This window comes from Lissotriton vulgaris, chromosome 2_1 (assembly GCF_964263255.1).
Source record: "Lissotriton vulgaris chromosome 2_1, aLisVul1.2, whole genome shotgun sequence".
NCBI lineage: Eukaryota > Metazoa > Chordata > Amphibia > Caudata > Salamandridae > Lissotriton > Lissotriton vulgaris.
This window is the reverse complement of record NC_141687.1, coordinates 1,846,148,414-1,846,170,057: the sequence shown is the minus strand read 5'-3', so window position 1 is coordinate 1,846,170,057 and position 21,644 is coordinate 1,846,148,414. Positions and strand designations below refer to the sequence as shown.

The following is a 21,644-nucleotide window of genomic DNA, read 5'->3' as shown; positions in this document are numbered from 1 at the left end:
AGGGCTCCCCTCGGATATACTGAGGTCCAACAGGTTGTAATATACCTTGGAGTATAGCAGGTCGCCCTGTTTGTGTTGGTTCTCACTTCCACCAATAAGACATCTGTGTCCCAGTTTGAGCTCTAACCTAGATCTTTGGGCTTGGATATACAGACACACAGTGGTGGTCGGTGGTTCTTACACGGGGGTAATGGCAAATGAGAAAAAAAAAAAAGACGGGTTTCCTAATAGACAATTGCTTCTTTCTTGTAAAAACTTTTTTACAGAGACATATTGATTTTATTTTGCATAGGTATCAATTTGACATACTTTTCCCTTCGAATGTGACACTTGTTACAGTCTAGGCACTTTCAGCCCCTTACGTGGACTATGCATTATTACAGTCATTTCTTACACGACTAAGGTTGACGTAGCTGCATTTCATACATGCTCGAGTTATTGCCTGGTCACTTACACGCCTCTACCACGTGACACTTCTCGGACGTGGCTTTGGCGAATCTAACCAAGACGCGCTCTAGTCTTTTTACCCCGGTTTTCCATTTAGCAAACTTCTGGCGGGCTCCTTCCTTACTCCAAGGATAGAGGTGGAGCCGCCAGGATACGATCACTGCACGCTTTTCAAGTAAGTCTCCATGCCGACTACGATCTAGCCAATGTGACCGTTCCCCTCCATCATCATGCACCTTATCCTGGTGTGTGGGTCTTCGACACCCCTTTTGATTATTTTCTGCTTGGCTCCACAGATTGGCAGGCACAACACCCGGGTCTTGCCACGCTCTGGCTATGTGCTTTGAACTAAACTCTCATGTAAGTGTTACTCATTTTGAGCACATACATCGCTTAGGATTCACAGTGCTTTATTTAGTCTTCCAATTACAGTGTCCATACCTTGTCTCTTTTCCGGTCTTTAGATGACGACCCACATAATTTGAGTTGAGTGTCTCCCGCGATGGGATTGTACTGGTGTAATATTCACTTAGAGAATTTGCTCAAAAAGGTGAGAGATGTGTGCATGGTATGGGTTACGGTGCTATTTTCTCCCAGATGACCCTGGCCTTTAATTGAGTCCTGTCACTGATTATGCATTTTTTTCGAACACCCCCTAGATTGCCCTAGTTTTCCTATTGTTCAAGACAAGTGTGCATTCGTGGTGGTCGGTTTGGATTTATCACTGATTTCACGGTGTGAAGCCTTTTGCGTTATATACACACCTACCTAATTGTAACACTGTTACTACCATTTTGAGGCCCATTCCTTACTCCGCCATTTATCCTTTATTGTATTTGAGTTCCCGCCATCTGTGGCCTTACTCTTCAGGTAGTACGCATGCTTCATCTATTATTTCTCGCACTTGTGATTATTGGCCGCTGCCTTATTGCTTTTCCCTCTTTATATATATTTTCTCAGCATATGGCAACTTCCGGCGCTTAATCATTTGCCCTTCTGATGGACTTATACCCCACCGAGTTGGAATTATCACCGGCTGAGGGGTAAGGTTTTGACTGGCACGGTCCTCATAGCGTGTTTCTCAGGACTACTTTGTTCTAATATTCATGTCCCACACTCCGAGTAACAACTCCCGCCTTCTTCTCTTCTTCTTTTATTTTCTTTAGACTATATTGAGTTTGGAACTTTCCACACAGGTACCTAGTGACACTACATTTTGGCCCAGCAATTTCCGCCTTACATGACTCGGACATTTTTTTACTCTTAATTCCCCTCACACCTTATCATTCCCTGCCCTGAAGATTGAGAGACCACTGCTTCTCTGATGAAACACGTGTCGGCTGGCAGCGTTGTGTAAAACTATCGATTAAAAAGAAAAACAAGATACCTACGTTGGATTCTGCACTGATTTTGTTTCCTTTCTACAGCTGCATTGTCTGCTTTAATATCTGTGTGTGTGCACTGTATTGTCGCTTATTCCGTGTCATAGGGTCGCCCTATCCGAATTAAGGGGTTACTGGGGTTTCCCCTCCCAGTTTGCACCATACCTTATTGGTCTCTATCATTCACACACTTACGTTAATAAGCTGAGCGCCACTACTTCCCGAACACAAAAATCCTTTTTCTCTGGCACTAGTAATGCGACAGCTATTGCATTATAAAGCAATCACGACACTCACATTTTAGCTTTAAGCATTTTAAGCTAAAGAGCAGGTGAAGTGATTGCTTCAAAAGTAAAGAATGAGAAAAGCATTTTTTTTCTATCTCTTTACTTTTGAAGCAATTGCAGCACCAGTGCTTTAATTTAAGATGTTTAAAACTAAAGCGAGGGTGCCGGGATTGTAACAAAAGCAAGCAAATAGATTTAAAAAAATGGTGGCCACACGTTTTTATCTTCTATTTATTTACTTTTATTACAATAGCGGCACCCGTGTTTTAGCTTTAAACATCTTCAGCTAAAGCGTGGGTGCTGCGATTGCTTCAAAAGTAAAGAAATAGAGGAAAATGTTTTGAAGCAATTGCGGCACCTGCGCTTTAGCTCAAAATGTTTAAAGCTAAAGTGGGTGCCGCAGTAATGGCGGCTGTGCTAAATAAAAGCGCAGCTGCCATTACTGGAGCAGGGGCTTGCCACGCATGTTAAATTAATAAATAATAAATTCTAAAAAAGCATTACAGCCTCGAGCACTATTTTCTTAAATGGTTTTCTCCTGCCTGCTGCTGGAGGCAGGACAAAACCATTTCAGAAAATAGTGCTTGAGACTGTAATTAAAGCATCTAGAGTATCAAAACATGTAACTGGGGTGTCCTCATGGGAGGTCACAAAAAGAGAAAAGGAGGTACTAAGGAGGGACTACTAAGCCTACTGGCCAATAAATAGCTATCATTTACATAAATAGCTACCATTTACAAACGATAGTGACCGGAACCAATTTAAAAAATAGGTGGAAATTGGGCATGAATAAAGCATATCTCGAAGAGACAGTGCAAGCGCTACCCAGGTGAGACCTAAAAAAGAAAGATTACTTCTAAAATAAATGCACCGAAGTGGCACCCAAGCTCACCACAAACTCCAACTACCCCAAGCCACACTTTACATCCTGCTGGGGATTTCAGTCCTACTGCAGATAACACTGTATACAATACCACATAGAGTGGTCTTTACATCAGTCCTTGTTCATGATTAGGTGGCTTTATTGGAAATTGCACACCCCTGTGCTTCATTAAACAGCTTTTCTCCCTATTCTGCCATTGAGCATAGCTTGCTTACAGGGTTGGTTTAGATTGGATAAGGCGTATCTTTCCATTGCAGACACCACAGATCTACTTTGTTTTAATGTCATGTGTTGTTTAGCACTCCGTGAGAATACACGTCTTGCTCTTCAGAGAGCTCCTGTGCTCTTTCTCCTCATTCTATCTCTGATCACGAGGCTCCTCTGCAACACACAAGGTGCCAGATGGCAGCTCTATTGGTGCCCTAGATGTTGTCATCTTCTCTCACTCACTGTGTCCCTCCCCTCTACCTCTATATCCATATGTTCCTCAAAGTATGCCTGGGGCAGGAGACTTTGTCATGCTGCACTTTAACTTAACTGCATCCCTCTACAATAAAGAAGCTGCTATGTCTTTGTCAGTGCTGGATACCTTTAAAGTAACAGTGCCCTGTTCCCTTGGACAGTGGGGCCACCTCTCTAGTTTCATTACTACTACTACTTTTAAAGTAAGCCGGCATTGGCAAAGGCAGTAGCTGCAACTGGGTATGTAATAAGTATAGAAAACAGTGTTTTATATACTTTAAAGATGCCCATCATGTTGCACTGCATGACTCAATCCGCATTGTGTAGTCATGCAATGCAGCTGTATAGAAAACCATGTTTTATATAATTTCATAATGGCTGCCATGTTGGGTCGTCAGCACGCAATGCTGCGGCCTTCTTCAAAGTATAGAAAACATTGCTTTCTCTGCTTTGAGCGTGGCCACTGCATTGTGAAACGCAATGTGATGGTATGATGAATGCTGCATCTTGCAGTCCGGAGACTAATTTCACAGTATAGAAAACAATGGTTTCTAAATATTTAACATGGAAGGCCGTCCCTGTTGACTTTGACACTTTAAAAGCCTCCGGGATTTGGCCAGCCATTAGCTCTGCCCACACAGCATTGGCAAAGCGATTAGGGTGACCAACTGGCATGGGCGTAAATTCAGGACGGTGAGTGTAAAAATTCAGGACAAAGAATCAGGACAGAAGGTTAGAATTCAGGACACAAATTCGGGACAAAAGGTAAGTTTTACAGACACATCAGGGGAGGTCGCGCATTATTACATAGGTAAATAAACAACCAATACAAGTAGAGGTCAAAAGAAGTTTATATTAGGTTGCGAAAACCTTGCACTGCATCTGTTGTGTGCACGAGTGAAACTTAAACACCTGCGTTTGCATATTAAAAAAAATGAAGAAAAAGATCAAAGCTGAAGGCTTCTCAGATCTTACACGCCCCCTGTTCCCCATTGGAAAAAAACACCCGATCTGATCAATCATCCCAAGGGGATGTGATGTGTAAAACCTAAGGGGGCTGGTGGGGAGGCAGGGTAAACATGAAAATAATAACAGCATAAATGCAGAAACTTTGCACAATTGGAGCAAAAGAAATTAACAATAAAGGACAATTGTATTTGTACCAATTATCACTGCTTGTGTGACAGTTTAAGAGGCTAACAGTGAATGAACCTGGGTAAAATGCGTCAAAATGAAACCTCCACCTCCCCAGAGCTTAGCCCCTGGTGAGGTGACAGGAGCCCATTAACAACAAGCATTTGCAATGCAATAGGTCTCGCATTAGGAAAGTGTGAGCTATTGGTATTGTAAATTACAATTTTTTTTAATATGTGTTGGCTTTGAAAATATATAAATTAATAGCGTTGTTGTTCAAAAAGCCAATAGCTTACACTTTCCTAATGTGAGTCCTATTGGCTATGACAATGCTTGTTGGTAGCAAGCAAGGACAGTGCTGTTGTGCTGCTGAGTGATGCTGTTGTGGTGATGAGTGATGATGTGGTTGCGATGAGTGATGTGGTGGTGTCCCAGAGTGATGTGGTGGTGTCCCAGAGTGATGCGGTGGTGTCCCAGAGTGATGCGGTGGTGTCCCAGAGTGATGCGGTGGTGTCCCAGAGTGATGCGGTGGTGTCCCAGAGTGATGCGGTGGTGTCCCAGAGTGATGCGGTGGTGTCCCAGAGTGATGCGGTGGTGTCCCAGAGTGATGCAGTGGTGTCCCGGAGTGATGCGGTGGTGTCCCAGAGTGATGTGATGGTGGTGTCCCAGAGTGATGTGATGGTGGTGTCCCCAAAGTGATGTGGTGGTGCCCCGAAGTGATGTGGTGGTGCCCCAGAGTGGTGCCCCTGAGTGAGGTGGTGTCCCAGAGTGATGTGATGGTGGTGTCCCAGAGTGATGTGATGGTGGTGTCCCCAAAGTGATGTGGTGGTGCCCCAGAGTGGTGCCCCTGAGTGATGTGGTGGTTCCCCAGAGTGATGTGGTGGTTCCCCAGAGTGATGTGGAGGTTCCCCAGAGTGATGTGGTGGTTGCCCAGAGTGATGTGGTGGTTCCCCAGAGTGATGTGGTGGTTCCCCAGAGAGATGTGGTGGTTCCCCAGAGTGATGTGGTGGTTCCCCAGAGTGATGAGGTGGTTCCCCATGTGGTGGTTCCCTAGAGGGATGTGGTGGTTCCCCAGAGGGATGTGGTGGTGTCCCAGAGGGATGTGGTGGTGTCCCAGAGGGATGTGGTGGTGTCCCAGAGGGATGTGGTGGTGTCCCAGAGGGATGTGGTGGTGTCCCAGAGGGATGTGGTGGTGTCCCAGAGGGATGTGGTGGTGTCCCAGAGGGATGGTGGTGTCCCAGAGGGATGTGGTGGTGTATGTGAGTGATGTGGTGGTGTCCCAGAGTGATGTGGTGGTGTCCCAGAGTGATGTGGTGGTGTCCCAGAGTGATGTGGTGGTGTCCCAGAGTGATGCAGTGGTGTCCCAGAGTGTGGTGGTGGTGTCCCCAGAGTGATGTGGTGGTGCCCCGAAGTGATGTGGTGGTGACTCAGAGTGATGTGGTGGTGCCCCAGAGTGATGTGGTGGTGCCCCAGAGTGATGTGGTGGTGCCCCTGAGTGGTGCCCCTGAGTGATGTGGTGGTGCCCCAGAGTGATGTGGTGGTGCCCCAGAGTGATGTGGTGGTGCCCCAGAGTGATGTGGTGGTGCCCCAGAGTGATGTGGTGGTGCCCCAGAGTGGTGCCCCAGAGTGATGCGGTGGTTCCCCAGAGTGATGTGGTGGTTCCCCAGAGTGATGTGGTGGTGCCCCAGAGTGATGTGGTGGTGCCCCAGAGTGATGTGGTGGTGCCCCAGAGTGATGTGGTGGTGGCCCTGAGTGGTGCCCCAGAGTGATGTGATGGTTCCCCATAGTGATGTGGTGGTTCCCCAGAGTGATGTGGTGGTTCCCCAGAGTGATGTGGTGGTTCCCCAGAGTGATGTGGTGGTTCCCCAGAGTGATGTGGTGGTGCCCCAGAGTGATGTGGTGGTGCCCCAGAGTGATGTGGTGATGCCCCAGAGTGATGTGGTGGTGCCCCAGAGTGATGTGGTGGTGCCCCAGAGTGATGTGGAGGTTCCCCAGAGTGATGTGGTGGTGCCCCTGAGTGGTGCCCCAGAGTGATGTGATTGCTCCCCAGAGTGATGTGGTGGTTCCCCAGAGTGATGTGGTGGTTCCCCAGAGTGATGTGGTGGTTCCCCAGAGTGATGTGGTGGTTCCCCAGAGTGATGTGGTGGTGCCCCAGAGTGATGTGGTGGTGCCCCAGAGTGATGTGGTGGTTCCCCAGAGTGATGTGGTGGTTCCCCAGAGTGATGTGGTGGTTCCCCAGAGTGATGTGGTGGTGCCCTAGAGTGATGTGGTGGTGCCCCAGAGTGATGTGGTGGTGCCCCTGAGTGGTGCCCCAGAGTGATGTGATGGTTCCCCATAGTGATGTGGTGGTTCCCCAGAGTGATGTGGTGGTTCCCCAGAGTGATGTGGTGGTTCCCCAGAGTGATGTGGTGGTTCCCCAGAGTGATGTGGTGGTTCCCCAGAGTGATGTGGTGGTGCCCCAGAGTGATGTGGTGGTGCCCCAGAGTGATGTGGTGGTGCCCCAGAGTGATGTGGTGGTGCCCCAGAGTGATGTGGTGGTGCCCCAGAGTGATGTGGTGGTGCCCCAGAGTGATGTGATGGTGCCCCAGAGTGATGTGGAGGTTCCCCAGAGTGATGTGGTGGTGCCCCTGAGTGGTGCCCCAGAGTGATGTGATGGTTCCCCATAGTGATGTGGTGGTTCCCCAGAGTGATGTGGTGGTGCCCCAGAGTGATGTGGTGGTGCCCCAGAGTGATGTGGTGGTGCCCCAGAGTGATGTGGTGGTGCCCCTGAGTGGTGCCCCAGAGTGATGTGATGGTTCCCCAGAGTGATGTGGTGGTTCCCCAGAGTGATGTGGTGGTTCCCCAGAGTGATGTGGTGGTTCCCCAGAGTGATGTGGTGGTTCCCCAGAGTGATGTGGTGGTGCCCCAGAGTGATGTGGTGGTGCCCCAGAGTGATGTGGTGGTGCCCCAGAGTGATGTGGTGGTGCCCCAGAGTGATGTGGAGGTTCCCCAGAGTGATGTGGTGGTGCCCCTGAGTGGTGCCCCAGAGTGATGTGATGGTTCCCCATAGTGATGTGGTGGTTCCCCAGAGTGATGTGGTGGTTCCCCAGAGTGATGTGGTGGTTCCCCAGAGTGATGTGGTGGTTCTCCAGAGTGATGTGGTGGTTCCCCAGAGTGATGTGGTGGTTCCCCAGAGTGATGTGGTGGTTCCCCAGAGTGATGTGGTGGTGCCCCAGAGTGATGTGGTGGTGCCCCAGAGTGATGTGGTGGTGCCCCAGAGTGATGTGATGGTGCCCCAGAGTGATGTGATGGTTCCCCAGAGTGATGTGGTGGTTCCCCAGAGTGATGTGGCGGTTCCCCAGAGTGATGTGGCGGTTCCCCAGAGTGATGTGGCGGTTCCCCAGAGTGATGTGGTGGTTCCCCAGAGTGATGTGGTGGTTCCCCAGAGTGATGTGGTGGTTCCCCAGAGTGATGTGGTGGTGTCCCAGAGTGATGTGGTGGTGTCCCAGAGTGATGCAGTGGTGTCCCAGAGTGATGCAGTGGTGTCCCAGAGTGATGCAGTGGTGTCCCAGAGTGATGCGGTGGTGTCCCAGAGTGATGCGGTGGTGTCCCAGAGTGTGGTGGTGGTGTCCCCAGAGTGATGTGGTGGTGCCCCGAAGTGATGTGGTGGTGACTCAGAGTGATGTGGTGGTGACTCAGAGTGATGTGGTGGTGCCCCAGAGTGATGTGGTGGTGCCCCTGAGTGGTGCCCCTGAGTGATGTGGTGGTTCCCCAGAGTGATGTGGTGGTTCCCCAGAGTGATGTGGTGGTGCCCCAGAGTGATGTGGTGGTGCCCCAGAGTGATGTGGTGGTGCCCCAGAGTGATGTGGTGGTGCCCCAGAGTGATGTGGTGGTGCCCCAGAGTGATGTGGTGGTGCCCCAGAGTGATGTGGTGGTGCCCCAGAGTGGTGCCCCAGAGTGATGTGGTGGTTCCCCAGAGTGATGTGGTGGTTCCCCAGAGTGATGTGGTGGTTCCCCAGAGTGATGTGGTGGTGCCCCAGAGTGATGTGGTGGTGCCCCAGAGTGATGTGGTGGTGCCCCACCACTGGTTCCCCAGAGTGATGTGGTGGTGCCCCAGAGTGATGTGGTGGTGCCCCAGAGTGATGTGGTGGTGCCCCAGAGTGATGTGGTGGTGCCCCAGAGTGATGTGGTGGTGCCCCAGAGTGATGTGGTGGTGCCCCAGAGTGATGTGGTGGTGCCCCTGAGTGGTGCCCCATAGTGATGTGATGGTTCCCCATAGTGATGTGGTGGTTCCCCAGAGTGATGTGGTGGTTCCCCATAGTGATGTGGTGGTTCCCCAGAGTGATGTGGTGGTTCCACAGAGTGATGTGGTGGTGCCCCAGAGTGATGTGGTGGTGCCCCAGAGTGATGTGGTGGTGCCCCAGAGTGATGTGGTGGTGCCCCAGAGTGATGTGGTGGTGCCCCAGAGTGATGTGATGGTGCCCCAGAGTGATGTGGCGGGTCCCCAGAGTGATGTGGTGGGTCCCCAGAGTGATGTGGTGGGTCCCCAGAGTGATGTGGTGGGTCCCCAGAGTGATGTGGTGGTTCCCCAGAGGGATTTGGTGGTTCCCCAGAGGGATATGGTGCGTCCCATAGGGATGTGGTGGTTCCCCAGAGGGATGTGGTGGTTCCCCAGAGTGATGTGGTGATTACCCAGGGTGATGTGGTGATTACCCAGAGTGATGTGGTGGGTCCCCAGAGGGATGTGGTCGGTCCCCAGAGGGATGTGGTGGGTCCCCAGAGGGATGTGGTGGAGTCCCAGAGGTATGTGGTGGTGTCCCAGAGGGATGTGGTGGTGTCCTAGAGGGATGTGGTGGTGTCCCAGAGGGATGTGGTGGTGTCCCAGAGGGATGTGGTGTTGTCCCAGAGGGATGTGGTGGTGTCCCAGAGGGATGTGGTGGTGTCCCAGAGGGATGTGGTGGTGTCTGTGAGTGAGTGATGTGGTGGTGTCTGAGAGTGAGTGATGTGGTGGTGTCTGTGAGTGAGTGATGTGGTGGTGTCTGTGAGTGAGTGATGTGGCGGTGTCTGTGAGTGATGTGGCGGTGTCTGTGAGTGATGTGGCGGTGTCTGTGAGTGATGTGGCGGTGTCTGTGAGTGATGTGGCGGTGTCTGTGAGTGATGTGGCGGTGTCTGTGAGTGATGTGGCGGTGTCTGTGAGTGATGTGGCGGTGTCTGTGAGTGATGTGGCGCTGTCTGTGAGTGATGTGGCGCTGTCTGTGAGTGATGTGGCGCTGTCTGTGAGTGATGTGGTGGTGTCTGTGAGTGATGTGGTGGTGCCCCAGAGTGATGTGGTGGTGCCCCAGAGTGATGTGGTGGTGCCCCAGAGTGATGTGGTGGTGCCCCAGAGTGATGTGGTGGTGCCCCAGAGTGATGTGGTGGTGCCCCAGTGTGATGTGGTGGGTCCCCAGAGGGATGTGGTGGTTCCCCAGAGGGATGTGGTGGTTCCCCAGAGGGATGTGGTGCGTCCCAGAGGGATGTGGTGGTATCCCAGAGGGATGTGGTGGTGTCCCGGAGGAAATGTGGTGGTGTCCCAGAGGGATGTGGTGGTGTCCCAGAGGGATGTGGTGGTGTCCCAGAGGGATGTGGTGATGTCCCAGAGGGATGTGGTTGTTCCCCAGAGTGATGTGGTGATTACCCAGGGTGATGTGGTGATTACCCAGGGTGATGTGGTGACTACCCAGAGTGATGTGGTGATTACCCAGAGTGATGTGGTGGGTCCCCAGAGTGATGTGGTGGTGCCCCTGAGTGGTGCCCCTGAGTGATGTGGTGGTTCCCCAGCGTGATGTGGTGGTGCCCCAGAGTGATGTGGTGGTGCCCCAGAGTGATGTGGTAGTGCCCCAGAGTGATGTGGTGGTGCCCCAGAGTGATGTGGTGGTGCCCCAGAGTGATGTGGTGGTGCCCCAGAGTGGTGCCTCAGAGTGATGTGGTGGTTCCCCAGAGTGATGTGGTGGTTACCCAGAGTGATGTGGTGGTGCCCCAGAGTGATGTGGTGGTGCCCCAGAGTGATGTGGTGGTGCCCCAGAGTGATGTGGTGGTGCCCCAGAGTGATGTGGTGGTGCCCCTGAGTGGTGCCCCAGAGTGATGTGATGGTTCCCCATAGTGATGTGGTGGTTCCCCAGAGTGATGTGGTGGTTCCCCAGAGTGATGTGGTGGTGCCCCAGAGTGATGTGGTGGTGCCCCAGAGTGATGTGGTGGTGCCCCAGAGTGATGTGGTGGTGCCCCAGAGTGATGTGGTGGTGCCCCAGAGTCAAGTCAAGTCAAGTCATAGAATTTATATAGCGCACTACATACCCAGAGGGTCTCAAGGCGCTTAGGGAGGGGAGGATTACTTGTCAAATATCCACGTTTTAAGTTGCTTTCTGAATGCTAGGTGGTTCTGGGTAAGGCGAAGGTAAGTGGGGAGTGAGTTCCATGTTTTAGCTGGCAGGTATGAGAAGGATCTACCTCCCATGGTGGTCTTGTTGATGCGAGGTACAGTGGCAAAGGCTTGGCTGGAAGAACGTAGTTGGCGGGAGGGGGTGTAGAAGGACAGACGTGAGTTGAGGCATTCTGGTCCGATATCGTAGAGTGATTTGTGTGCGTGGGTTAGAAGTCGGAAAGTGATCCTCTTATTGACTGGTAGCCAGTGGAGGTTTTTCAGGTGACCAGAGATGTGTTCGTTACGCGGGATGTCTAATATGATCCTGGCTGAGGCGTTTTGGATTCGTTGGAGTTTTTTCTGGAGTTTAGCGGTAGTACCTGCGTAGAAGGTGTTTCCGTAGTCCAGTCGGCTCGTGACCAGAGTATGGGTGACAGTTTTTCTGGTTTCGGTGGGGATCCAGCGAAATGTTTTTTTGAGCATGCGAAGAATGTTGAAGCAGGATGAGGAGACGGCGCTGACTTGTCTGTTCATTGAAAGTGAAGAATCCAGGATAACGCCTAGGTTCCGTGCGTGGTCTGTCGGGATGGGTGCTTTTCCAAGGGCTTCCGGCCACCAAGAGTCGTCCCATGCAGAGGGGGATGTACCTAAGATGAGGACTTCTGTTTTATCTGAGTTCAGTTTCAGACGGCTGTGTTTCATCCATTCGGCAAATGTGGTGGTGCCCCAGAGTGATGTGATGGTGCCCCAGAATGATGTGGAGGTTCCCCAGAGTGATGTGGTGGTGCCCCTGAGTGGTGCCCCAGAGTGATGTGATGCTTCCCCATAGTGATGTGGTGGTTCCCCAGAGTGATGTGGTGGTTCCCCAGAGTGATGTGGTGGTTCCCCAGAGTGATGTGGTGGTTCCCCAGAGTGATGTGGTGGTGCCCCAGAGTGATGTGGTGGTGCCCCAGAGTGATGTGGTGGTGCCCCAGAGTGATGTGGTGGTGCCCCAGAGTGATGTGGTGGTTCCCCAGAGTGATGTGGTGGTGCCCCAGAGTGATGTGGTGGTGCCCCAGAGTGATGTGGTGGTGCCCCAGAGTGATGTGGTGGTGCTCCTGAGTGGTGCCCCAGAGTGATGTGATGGTTCCCCATAGTGATGTGGTGGTTCCCCAGAGTGATGTGGTGGTTCCCCAGAGTGATGTGGTGGTTCCCCAGAGTGATGTGGTGGTTCACCAGAGTGATGTGGCGGTTCCCCAGAGTGATGTGGTGGTTCCCCAGAGTGATGTGGTGGTGCCCCAGAGTGATGTGGTGGTGCCCCAGAGTGATGTGGTGGTGCCCCAGAGTGATGTGGTGGTGCCCCAGAGTGATGTGGTGGTGCCCCAGAGTGATGTGATGGTGCCCCAGAGTGATGTGGAGGTTCCCCAGAGTGATGTGGTGGTGCCCCTGAGTGGTGCCCCAGAGTGATGTGATGGTTCCCCATAGTGATGTGGTGGTTCCCCAGAGTGATGTGGTGGTTCCCCAGAGTGATGTGGTGGTTCCCCAGAGTGATGTGGTGGTTCCCCAGAGTGATGTGGTGGTTCCCCAGAGTGATGTGGTGGTGCCCCAGAGTGATGTGATGGTGCCCCAGAGTGATGTGGTGGTTTCCCAGAGTGATGTGGTGGTTCCCCAGAGTGATGTGGTGGTTCCCCAGAGTGATGTGGTGGTTCCCCAGAGTGATGTGGTGGTTCCCCAGAGTGATGTGGTGGTTCCCCAGAGTGATGTGGTGGTTCCCCAGAGTGATGTGGTGGTTCCCCAGAGTGATGCAGTGGTGTCCCAGAGTGATGCGGTGGTGTCCCAGAGTGATGCGGTGGTGTCCCAGAGTGTGGTGGTGGTGTCCCCAGAGTGATGTGGTGGTGCCCCGAAGTGATGTGGTGGTGACTCAGAGTGATGTGGTGGTGACTCAGTGATGTGGTGGTGCCCCAGAGTGATGTGGTGGTTCCCCAGAGTGATGTGGTGGTGCCCCAGAGTGATGTGGTGGTTCCCCAGAGTGATGTGGTGGTGCCCCAGAGTGATGTGGTGGTGCCCCAGAGTGATGTGGTGGTGCCCCAGAGTGATGTGGTGGTGCCCCAGAGTGATGTGGTGGTGCCCCAGAGTGGTGCCCCAGAGTGATGTGGTGGTTCCCCAGAGTGATGTGGTGGTTCCCCAGAGTGATGTGGTGGTTCCCCAGAGTGATGTGGTGGTTCCCCAGAGTGATGTGGTGGTGCCCCAGAGTGATGTGGTGGTGCCCCAGAGTGATGTGGTGGTGCCCTAGAGTGATGTGGTGGTGCCCCAGAGTGATGTGGTGGTGCCCCTGAGTGGTGCCCCAGAGTGATGTGATGGTTCCCCATAGTGATGTGGTGGTTCCCCAGAGTGATGTGGTGGTTCCCCAGAGTGATGTGGTGGTTCCCCAGAGTGATGTGGTGGTTCCCCAGAGTGATGTGGTGGTTCCCCAGAGTGATGTGGTGGTTCCCCAGAGTGATGTGGTGGTTCCCCAGAGTGATGTGGTGGTGCCCCAGAGTGATGTGGTGGTGCCCCAGAGTGATGTGGTGGTGCCCCAGAGTGATGTGGTGGTGCCCCAGAGTGGTGTGGTGGTGCCCCAGAGTGATGTGATGGTGCCCCAGAGTGATGTGGTGGGTCCCCAGAGTGATGTGGTTGGTCCCCAGAGTGATGTGGTGGGTCCCCAGAGTTATGTGGTGGGTCCCCAGAGTGATGTGGTGGTTCCCCAGAGGGATTTGGTGGTTCCCCAGAGGGATGTGGTGCGTCCCAGAGTGATATGGTGGTATCCCAGAGGGATGTGGTGGTGTCCCGGGGGAAATGTGGTGGTGTCCCAGAGGGATGTGGTGGTGTCCCAGAGGGATGTGGTGATGTCCCAGAGGGATGTGGTAGTTCCCTAGAGTGATGTGGTGGTTCCCCAGAGTGATGTGGTGGTGCCCCAGAGTGATGTGGTGGTGCCCCTGAGTGGTGCCCCAGAGTGATGTGATGGTTCCCCATAGTGATGTGGTGGTTCCCCAGAGTGATGTGGTGGTTCCCCAGAGTGATGTGGTGGTTCCCCAGAGTGATGTGGTGGTTCCCCAGAGTGATGTGGTGGTGCCCCAGAGTGATGTGGTGGTGCCCCAGAGTGATGTGGTGGTGCCCCAGAGTGATGTGGTGGTGCCCCAGAGTGATGTGGTGGTGCCCCAGAGTGATGTGGTGGTGCCCCAGAGTGATGTGGTGGTGCCCCAGAGTGATGTGGTGGTGCCCCAGAGTGATGTGGTGGTGCCCCAGAGTGGTGTGGTGGTGCCCCAGAGTGATGTGGTGGTTCCCCAGAGTGATGTGGTGGGTCCCCAGAGTGATGTGGTGGGTCCCCAGAGTGATGTGGTGGGTCCCCAGAGTGATGTGGTGGTTCCCCAGAGGGATTTGGTGGTTCCCCAGAGTGATGTGGTGGTTCCCCAGAGTGATGTGGTGGTTCCCCAGAGTGATGTGGTGGGTCCCCAGAGTGATGTGGTGGGTCCCCAGAGTGATGTGGTGGGTCCCCAGAGTGATGTGGTGGGTCCCCAGAGTGATGTGGTGGGTCCCCAGAGTGATGTGGTGGTTCCCCAGAGGGATTTGGTGGTTCCCCAGAGGGATGTGGTGCGTCCCAGAGTGATGTGGTGGTATCCCAGAGGGATGTGGTGGTGTCCCGGAGGAAATGTGGTGGTGTCCCGGGGGAAATGTGGTGGTGTCCCAGAGGGATGTGGTGGTGTCCCAGAGGGATGTGGTGATGTCCCAGAGGGATGTGGTGGTTCCCCAGAGTGATGTGGTGGTTCCCCAGAGTGATGTGGTGATTACCCAGAGTGATGTGGTGATTACCCAGGGTGATGTGGTGATTACCCAGAGTGATGTGGTCGGTCCCCAGAGGGATGTGGTGGGTCCCCAGAGGGATGTGGTGGGTCCCCAGAGGGATGTGGTGGAGTCCCAGAGGGATGTGGTGGAGTCCCAGAGGGATGTGGTGGTGTCCCAGAGGGATGTGGTGGTGTCCCAGAGGGATGTGGTGGTGTCCCAGAGGGATGTGGTGGTGTCCCAGAGGGATGTGGTGGTGTCTGTGAGTGAGTGATGTGGTGGTGTCTGTGAGTGAGTGATGTGGTGGTGTCTGTGAGTGAGTGATGTGGTGGTGTCTGTGAGTGAGTGATGTGGTGGTGTCTGTGAGTGAGTGATGTGGTGGTGTCTGTGAGTGAGTGATGTGGCGGTGTCTGTGAGTGATGTGGCGGTGTCTGTGAGTGATGTGGCGCTGTCTGTGAGTGATGTGGCGCTGTCTGTGAGTGATGTGGCGCTGTCTGTGAGTGATGTGGCGCTGTCTGTGAGTGATGTGGCGGTGTCTGTGAGTGATGTGGTGGTGCCCCAGAGTGATGTGGTGGTGCCCCAGAGTGATGTGGTGGTGCCCCAGAGTGATGTGGTGGTGCCCCAGAGTGATGTGGTGGGTCCCCAGTGTGATGTGGTGGGTCCCCAGAGGGATGTGGTGGTTCCCCAGAGGGATGTGGTGGTTCCCCAGAGGGATGTGGTGGTGTCCCAGAGGGATGTGGTGGTATCCCATAGGGATGTGGTGGTGTCCCGGAGGAAATGTGGTGGTGTCCCAGAGGGATGTGGTGGTGTCCCAGAGGGATGTGGTGGTGTCCCAGAGGGATGTGGTGGTGTCCCAGAGGGATGTGGTGGTGTCCCAGAGTGATGTGGTCGTTCCCCAGAGTGATGTGGTGATTACCCAGGGTGATGTGGTGATTACCCAGGGTGATGTGGTGATTACCCAGAGTGATGTGGTGATTACCCAGAGTGATGTGGTGGGTCCCCAGAGTGATGTGGTGGGTCCCCAGAGTGATGTGGTGGGTCCCCAGAGGGATGTGGTGGAGTCCCAGAGGGATGTGGTGGAGTCCCAGAGGGATGTGGTGGTGTCCCAGAGGGATGTGGTGGTGTCCCAGAGGGATGTGGTGGTGTCCCAGAGGGATGTGGTGGTGTCCCAGAGGGATGTGGTGGTGTCCCAGAGGGATGTGGCGGTGTCCCAGAGGGATGTGGCGGTGTCTGTGAGTGATGTGGCGGTGTCTGTGAGTGATGTGGCGGTGTCTGTGAGTGATGTGGCGGTGTCTGTGAGTGATATGGCGGTGTCTGTGAGTGATGTGGCGGTGTCTGTGAGTGATGTGGCGGTGTCTGTGAGTGATGTGGTGGTGTCTGTGAGTGATGTGGTGGTGTCTGTGAGTGATGTGGTGGTGCCCCAGAGTGATGTGGTGGTGCCCCAGAGTGATGTGGTGGTGCCCCAGAGTGATGTGGTGGTGCCCCAGAGTGATGTGGTGGTGCCCCAGAGTGATGTGGTGGTTCCCCAGAGTGACGTGGTGGTGCCCCAGAGTGATGTGGTGGTGCCCCAGAGTGATGTGGTGGTGTCCCAGAGGGATGTGGCGGTGTCTGTGAGTGATGTGGCGGTGTCTGTGAGTGATGTGGCGGTGTCTGTGAGTGATGTGGCGGTGTCTGTGAGTGATGTGGCGGTGTCTGTGAGTGATGTGGCGGTGTCTGTGAGTGATGTGGTGGTGTCTGTGAGTGATGTGGTGGTGTCTGTGAGTGATGTGGTGGTGCCCCAGAGTGATGTGGTGGTGCCCCAGAGTGATGTGGTGGTGCCCCAGAGTGATGTGGTGGTGCCCCAGAGTGATGTGGTGGTGCCCCAGAGTGATGTGGTGGTGCCCCAGAGTGATGTGGTGGTGCCCCAGAGTGATGTGGTGGTGCCCCAGAGTGATGTGGTGGTTCCCCAGAGTGACGTGGTGGTGCCCCAGAGTGACGTGGTGGTGCCCCAGAGTGATGTGGTGGTGCCCCAGAGTGATGTGGTGGTGCCCCAGAGTGATGTGGTGGTGTTCCAGAGTGATGTGGTGGTGTCCCAGAGTGATGTGGTGGTGTCCCAGAGTGATGTGGTGGTGTCCCAGAGTGACGTGGTGGTGTTCCTGACTGACGTGGTGGTGTTCCTGAGTGACGTGGTGGTGTTCCTGAATGACGTGGTGGTGTTCCTGAGTGACGTGGTGGTGTTCCTGAGTGACGTGGTGGTGACCCTGAGTGATGTGGTGGTGACCCTGAGTGATGTGGTGGTGACCCTGAGTGATGTGGTGGTGACCCTGAGTGATGTGGTGGTGACCCTGAGTGATGTGGTGGTGCCCCTGAGTAATGTGGCGGTGCCCCTGAGTGATGTGGTGGGGCCCCTCAGTGATGTGGTTTATTTATGAAAGACCTTTTTAAGTAGCCATACAGTGAAACCAATTTGTATTAAGTTCTGTATGTACTACTTTGGCAAACACTAATTTAAAAAGTGTCCAGCTTGCTCACTTCTCCTTTGCCTGCGAAATCTCTTTCCCTTTTTCCAAAACTATCCTTTATCTCTTTACTGTGTTCTCTGTTCCGAGTTAAAACACAGGATTGTGCTCTTTATTTTTGAAATGTTGCTCATGCACTAAGATTTTACAAATTCAACTATCGTTATGAAAATAAACTCATTGTCCGGCTGGACTTGGACAAATATATAGCAGCCTATTATGGTCTGTTTTGTTATTACTGCATATCTTTGAAACTGCTTTGGACCTTTGTCTTTCATAAATTGACTTAAACCCTTAGTCCACGGCCACCTTTAGGGTCCCCTTGTTTTTTCCAGAAATCCTAGAGGGATGTGGTGGTGTCCTAGAGGCATGTGGTGGTGTCCTAGAGGCATGTGGTGGTGTCCTAGAGGCATGTGGTGGTGTCCTAGAGGCATGTGGTGGCGTCCTAGAGGGATGTGGTGGTGTTGTGTGGCGTTCAGCAATGTGAGGCGTGCAGCAGTGTGAGTCGTGCAGCAGTGTGTGGCGTGCAGCAGTCCGAGGCGTGCAGCAGTCCGAGGCGTGCAGCAGTGTGTGGCGTGCAGCAGTCCGAGGCGTGCAGCAGTCCGAGGCGTGCAGCAGTCCGAGGCGTGCAGCAGTCCGAGGCGTGCAGCAGTCCGAGGCGTGAAGCAGTCCGAGGCGTGAAGCAGTCCGAGGCGTGCAGCAGTCCGAGGCGTGCAGCAGTCCGAGGCGTGCAGCAGTCCGAGGCGTGCAGCAGTCTGAGGCGTGCAGCAGTGTGAGGCGTGCAGCAGTGTGTGGCGTGCAGCAGTGTGTGGCGTGCAGCAGTGTGTGGCGTGCAGCAGTGTGAGGCGTGCAGCAGTGTGAGGCGTGCAGCAGTGTGAGCTGTGTGGGGTGCGGCAGTGTGCAGCATGCAGCAGTGTGAGGCGTGCAGCAGTGTGAGGCGTGCAGCAGTGCGAGGCATGCAGCAGTGCGAGGCGTGCAGCAGTGTGAGGCGTGCAGCAGTGCGAGGCGTGCAGCAGTGTGTAGCATGCAGCAGTGGGAGTAATGCAGCCGTGTGCAGCAGTGTGAGGCATGCAGCAGTGCGTGGTGTGCAACAGTGCTGGCGTGCAGCAGTGCGTGGCGTGCTGCAGTGCGAGGCGTGCAGCAGTGTGAGGCGTGCAGCAGTGTGTGGCGTGCAGCAGTGTGTGGCGTGCAACATGCAGCAGTGTGAGGCGTGCAGCAGTGTGAGGCGTGCAGCAGTGTGAGGCGTGCAGCAGTGTGAGGCGCGCAGCAGTGTGAGGCACGCAGCAGTGTGAGGCACGCAGCAGTGTGAGGCACGCAGCAGTGTGAGGCATGCAGCAGTGTGTGGCGTGCAGCAGTGAGGCGTACAGCAGTGTGAGGCATGCAGCAGTGCATGGTTTGCAGCAGTGCATGGCGTGCAGCAGTGCGTGGCGTGCAGCAGTGCGAGGCGTGCAGCAGTGCGAGGCGTGCAGCAGTGTGAGGCGTGCAGCAGTGTGCAGCAGTGTGAGTAATGCAGCCGCGTGCAGCAGTGTGAGGCGTGCGGCAGTGTGAGGCGTGCGGCAGTGTGAGGCGTGCGGCAGTGTGAGGCGTGCAGCAGTGCGTGGCGTGCAGCAGTGCGCGGCGTGCAGCAGTGTGAGGCGTGCAGCAGTGTGAGGCGTGCAGCAGTGTGTGGCGCGCAGCAGAGTGAGGCAGAGTGAGGCGTGCAGCAGAATGAGGCGTGCAGCAGCGTGAGGGGTGCAGCATTGTGAGGCGTACAGCAGTGTGAGGCGTGCAGCAGTGTGTGGCGTGCAGCAGTGTGTGGCGTGCAGCAGTGTGTGGCGTGCATCAGTGTGTGGCGTGCATCAGTGTGAGGCATGCAGCAGTGTGTGGCGTGCATCAGTGTGAGGCGTGCAGCAGTGTGAGGCGTGCAGCAGTGTGCGACGTGCAGCAGTGTGGAGCAGTGTGCGGCGTGCAGCAGTGTGTGGCATGCAGCAGTGTGTGGCGTGCAGCAGTGTGTGGCGTGAGACAGAAGAGAGTGTGTGAGACAGAAGAGAGTGTGTGAGAGAGAAGACATGGTGTGAGAGAGAACGCAAAGCCAGAAGATATGACATGAAGAGGGGGTGTGTTTGAGAGAGAAGGGGGGCAAAGAGTGAAAGAAAGGGAGGGAGCGGATGCCGGGACGGGGGCGCAGAGAGGCTAGGACTAAGAGACAGGGTGAGGCTGAACAGACAGAAGCGTGGTTAGAGAAAATGAAGCATAGCAGCAAGTTAGCAGAGCTGGATAGAAAGGAGAATTCAGCATGAGGGACAGAAGTGAGTAGGGTATGGAATGCAGGAGTTGGGGCGAGGCAGTGGGGAAGAGGGACAGCAAGTGAGAGCAACCATGCCAGCATTCCAAACACATGGTCCTGTTTATGACCTGCGGAGCGCGTGAAGTGGCTGGTGGCAAATGGAAAGAGCGGCCGCCGTCGCTTTGATGTTTTTGTCTGGTCTCGCTTTGTGGGAGGGGTAGGGGGAGCGAATTCCTGTGAACGCGCCTATTCCTGTGAACGCGCCTGTCTCACATGAACTGCATGGGATCCGCAGTGGGTAGACTTTTCGGAGTGTTTACTATAAATCTCGCCTATCATTCCTACGGATTGAAATAGGCAAGACCTAAAAAAGAAGGGTACCATGCACTGGGCTCTGGCAGGAAGTGGCCCAGCAAATGCAGTCACTGTGCAGAGATGCCCATTATCATTCTGTATGTGATAATTAGGCTGACATACAGAATGATAATGGGCCGATAGTCTGGGTCAGGTCGGGGAGGGGCTACAGCAGCGTAAGCTGGCCCCTGCTGTGAGAGTTACAGGAGGCTTGCATTGGGCAGCTCACTCCAATGTCTGAAATTACGGACAAAAGGCATCCGTGAAAGAATTCCTCACTGACAACGGACAAGAGGCCCAAATAATGAGCATTCCATGAAGTTTACGGACAGTTGGTCACCCTAAAAGCGAGACCGATTGAGTTTGCAGCTTTTACCTTGGAGGGAGATGCAGGAAAGTGCAGCGGGGCAATGCCCAAATATGCGTTTTATTTCTACCCCGACAGCATGTTGGTAAATGCAGTAATACAGCCACTGTAAATGTTAAACGTGCGCTTGATTCTTTCACCCTAAGGCTGAAGCCCACAAGAACTTGGCAGGAAACATACGACCAACCCCTCAACCAAGGTGAAGATAGAAACAGACAAGCAAAAATATTGGGTTTTAACCATCTAATTCCATATCTTCTAGTTCTTTGTTCATTCCCCGAGTCACTTCCAAAAGATTCTCTCACCCGCTACCTTGACCAATGACACGCTTGGTACACACATAGCGCTGCAGTTTGCTAGAGCGTTTGGAAAGCACTGTTGCCCAGGGGTGCTCACCTCTGGGGAAGATGTTGAGGGGCTCTGTCAGCACGCCGTTCACCTGTTGCTCCATGACTGTGTTGTAATACTGCAAAAGATAAAACACAGGGTTATGGAGGCTTTGCATGAGGGGTTGTAAAGGAGATGAGTGATGTAAAGCTATAAAACGGGTGACTTGGAGACCAGAGCACCATTCTGTCAGGCTTGTTAATTTACCTACAGACACAAACTAATTCATACTCTATTCTTATTCATCTCCTTACATAACATTACATCTTACGTCAGTGTTGGACTGCTGCTGATAAAACTAATGAATTTACACGTTGTTTGGAGTGCCCACGTTTTGTAGCGCATAGTGGGAAGGAACTGGGATCCATCTATTTATCTATCTATATGTGAGAAGCTGGCTTGGTATATGGTGTACACTTATGTAAGTGGGCACCTTGCACCAATCCAGACAACACCACTCATGGTGATTTTAGAAGTCTTAGACAACCTTAGAAATCTCTCTAAGTGGGGTAGCCATGGAGAGCAGCCTTCAGGCTTAGCCCAGAAGTGGTGTAAAGCAGCCTTTTTTACCAGAACATAATCTTATACGTATAGATTAAGTAAAAAAGAACCACACAGTGTATTTATAAAAATCTGTATTTATTATAAGACACTCACTAACACATACAGATATCTCCTAGCTGGAGATATACACAATACACACAATACTTTGCAATTGAAACATGTAAGTAGCACGAAATACACAGTGGTCTCCAGGGGGAGACCAAACCATATATTAAAATAGTGGTATGCGAACCACGACTCGAGTCAAGACTATACCCAGAAGACGTAGAAGTGTCGGGGACTCAAGGAACCACCCATGGTTAGTAACCAGGAGCCCCACGAAGGCAGTGTGCAGAGCGGGAACACTAGAGCGGGTTCAATGCAAGTCAACGGGTAAGTCACAGTTGCAATTTTAAAGACGAAGGACTCTTCCCAGTGGACCCTGAAGAAACCCAGTGGA

At 53.5% G+C, this 21,644-nt stretch overlaps 1 protein-coding gene across 2 annotated transcripts in view; it reads right to left on the bottom strand.

The window, feature by feature from the left end:
- Positions 1 to 21,644, bottom strand: part of MAP2K5 (mitogen-activated protein kinase kinase 5) — a 1,222,966-nt gene that overhangs the window by 971,718 nt on the left and 229,604 nt on the right. For both annotated transcript variants that reach the window (XM_086958013.1, XM_086958012.1), the window contains exon 4: positions 20,651 to 20,720. In XM_086958013.1, the coding sequence (XP_086814139.1) occupies positions 20,651 to 20,720 (70 nt within the window). The remainder of the gene's footprint in view (positions 1 to 20,650; positions 20,721 to 21,644) is intronic.